The following is a 3,322-nucleotide window of genomic DNA, read 5'->3' on the forward strand; positions in this document are numbered from 1 at the left end:
GGCCGTGAAACCACTTCCCTTAATAACATTGATTAAATTAAATTAGATTCAGCATTTCATTCTTGCAACTCTTCCATGTGTGAACGTTAGCTTCCAACGTGGGCCATGAAGCATCTTTCCTTTTCTTGTTAATTGTTGGATGGCAAACACGTGGTCCCCTTCATTTCATTTGCCAATGTGAATTGTACACATGGCCATGCTATTGTCTTCCAATTCATTTGATAAAAACCGTGGGCTGAATGCAAGGTGTAGGCCGTGTACTTGTTGCTGGTTCCATATGTCCATCATAAAATTTTCAATTTCGAATAAGCTTCTTTACGTATGGAAAGTGAAAATCTCATTTTAGTTTAGCATGTAATTGATGGGAAATTTCTCTTTGAGTCCCAAATTATTATCCAACAATTTTCCTGCATTCAATAATGTAAATAATTAGTCTCAGACAATTCAAATTAATTAAAATAAGAATTTCTGATCAAATTAAGCACAATCAGTACAAATGGGAAAATATTGGACAATTAAGCACATTTCCCGATTAAATCTAGTACAATAAACTAAGTGAAGTGGAGAAAATAATGATTCATCACCCATTCTTCGCTTTTTCTGAGCGATTGGGCGGGCGTTTTGAAAAAGCGAAAGCTTATGGCACATCACTGCAGGATGGATGCCCGACATATCAGCTGCTCCTTTTCCACCTCAGGGTTCAGCTCCCTGGCGATGAGAGTGGTCTGAGCGGGCTCCCTTCCTATCAAGATAGGTTGGGTTTCTCCAATAGGCTCCAGACGGTCCTCGATATTCGTCCTTGGGTCGAGGTCCGCCATGGCCACCTCAGAGCCGGCCGCCCGCCTCTTTACTGGTCGAAGGTGCAGCTTCAACCCCGCCGCGTAGCATTCCTGGGCTGTCTTCTGGTCCGCCCGGACCGTGCAGACGGTCCCCTTTCCGGAGGGATACTTCATCGTAATGTAAGGGGTAGAGACGATTGCCCCAAACGCGTTTAGAGACGGCCTTCCGAGCAGTACGTTGTACGACGTGTTAGCTTCTACCAGCAGGTACCGGACCCTCTTCTCCTCGCTGGAGCGTCCGGTTCCCAATCTTGTCCTCAATTCTACATACCCCCTAGTGTCGACCCTTTCTCCCGCGAAGCCCACTATCTGCCCATCATAAGGGACGATGAGGTCCTCCGAGATATCCATCTGCAGGAAGGTCTTCCAATAGAGGATGTTGACCAAGCTTCCCTGGTCAACCAAAACCTTACTGATCCCATACCGCGCTATCTCTGCCATTATGACCATCGGGTCGTCCTGGTCAAGATCAGGGGCGTGAAAGTCTTCGTCCGAAAAGGTAATGGGCGGCATGGAGCGGCGTGGCTTGTCCACCAAATGCACGGATTGGAGGGCCCGAACATGGCGCTTACGGGCGGAGGAAGACGATCCTCTTCCCGCGAATCCTCCAGAAATAGTGTTGATATGTCCTCTCAAGGGGCGTTCCCGGCTGCGGCTTCGACTTCGGCTTGGTCGCGTCTCTGAACGGGGTCGCTCCGCTCTCGCGCTCCTCGGCTTATCTTTTCGGTACGCGGACCTCTGAGCAGGCCGTTCGGTTGATTGTGGCGGGCGCTCATCACGGACGTATTTCTTAAGCTTTCCTGCCCGGATGAGCTCCTCTATCTTATCCCTGAGGGTCCAACACTCCTCGGTGGTATGGCCCATATTTTTATGGTATGCACAGTGCTTGCTCCAATCAGCATTCTTTGGAGTTGGGTGCCCTTCCCGCTCCGGTATCAATTCTGCACTCAGGGCCTCTCGGAGAATTTTCTCCCTTGAGGAGTTTAGAGGCGTGTACTGTGGGAAGCGAGGTCCCTTTCTCTCCGCTCTAGGCCTAGGACCAGACGTTTTTCCCGTCGACGAGCCGGGCTTATTACCGTCCGTCCTTGCTTCCCTGGCTTCTTGATTTTCCTTTTTGTAGGAGAGCTTCATCTCCTCCACCCTTATCTCATCTGTCGCTCGCTCCCTCAACTCTTCCATGGTTTTGGGCATTCGTCTGCAGACGCTATCCTTAAACGGCCCCGGCCTTAGAGCCGGCAGGATATAGTGAAGGGCGAGCTCTGGCGTCGGGCTTTTCACGCGCCGGACGGTCTTTTGATACCTGTCCATAAACGTCCGCAGCGCTTCATCCTTCCCCTGCTTGAGGGTCATTAATTCGAATACGGTCAAGTCTTGGGCACTGCTGGCCGCGAATTGTTTAATGAATAGCTGCTTTAACCCGATAAAGTTTTCTATTGAATTAGGGGGGAGAGTATTGAACCATTCCAACGCTTCGTCCTCCAATGAGAGTGAGAACGCTCGGCACCAAATGACGTCGTTGCCTGTTCGAAACGCCATTGCGTTCGAGAACGTTTGGATATGGGACGCAGGATCCGTTGTCCCGTTATACATTTTGAACTGCGGGGCCACAAATTGCTCCGAGATTTGGACATTCATTATGTTTTGGGTGAATGGAAGCAATAAGGCGGATGAAGGCTCCGACTTGACTACCATCCGCCCATCCTCAGCCGCGCTCTCCGCATGCACCGATCTAGCCTTGCTTCCTTCTGCTTCAGATCCGGTGGGCCTCCAAGTCCTATCACACTCGGTATCCGGGGGCGGGCGCTCTCCCGCCACCTCCTTCCCTTTATCCTTTACTCGCTCTCCCCCATCTATCCGTCCAACCTCTTGAGCTATCTGGGCTTCGCAGTCGGCCTTCACGGCCGCCATCTCGTCCTCGTGGCGCTGCTGCATCTCGTCCATTTTCTGCTGCAATTCGCGAATCATCTCAACGGGGTCGTCCATGCTCATGTTTCTCGTGGTCACCATTGGGTTTTTTAAATCACACGGCCCCACGGTGGACGCCAAATGTTTCGGATGTGTAGGGCTGTGCTGTTCCAAACCTTCAAGTTCTCCTGCGATTTTGTCCCAGTGGCGGATCTTCTTCTCAAGCTTTGACTTTCCTCTCGATCCGGAGGGGTGGAGACCTACAAAAGATTCTCCGATGCCAAAGTCAGTTTTAGAGCAGTGGCTTTTCTTAGGGAATAACAATAAATGTACATTCAATGTAACCTATCTACCACTTACCGTGAACCTGTATTTATAGTTTTTGCTATGGGCTTGGGATTAGTGAAAAGTTAATCACGGCCCAACAGCCCAATAGCTTCTAATTTCTACTTACCTCTAAACCAGGTTAATTTACTTGAGCCACAACGATTAACGATTTGGCCGGTCAGTGTGATACGGGCGTCCGTCCGAGTGATACGGGCGTCCGCCTTACCTATGGATGATTCAGGCACTAGATT

General features: G+C 50.1%; 1 protein-coding gene across 1 annotated transcript; it reads right to left on the minus strand.

The window, feature by feature from the left end:
• Nucleotides 1-647: 647 nt before the first annotated feature.
• On the minus strand, nucleotides 648-2,828 carry LOC108347793 (uncharacterized). The gene has a single exon (XM_017587208.1). The coding sequence runs from the start codon at nucleotides 2,826-2,828 to the stop codon at nucleotides 648-650; it is 2,181 nt and encodes a 726-aa protein (XP_017442697.1).
• Nucleotides 2,829-3,322: the final 494 nt, after the last annotated feature.

Source organism: Vigna angularis, chromosome 5 (genome assembly GCF_016808095.1).
Source record: "Vigna angularis cultivar LongXiaoDou No.4 chromosome 5, ASM1680809v1, whole genome shotgun sequence".
NCBI lineage: Eukaryota > Viridiplantae > Streptophyta > Magnoliopsida > Fabales > Fabaceae > Vigna > Vigna angularis.

Bases quoted from the DNA above. Each gene is read 5' to 3' on its own strand.
- LOC108347793 (XM_017587208.1), bottom strand. From the start codon at position 2,828: ATGAGCATGGACGACCCCGTTGAGATGATTCGCGAATTGCAGCAGAAA.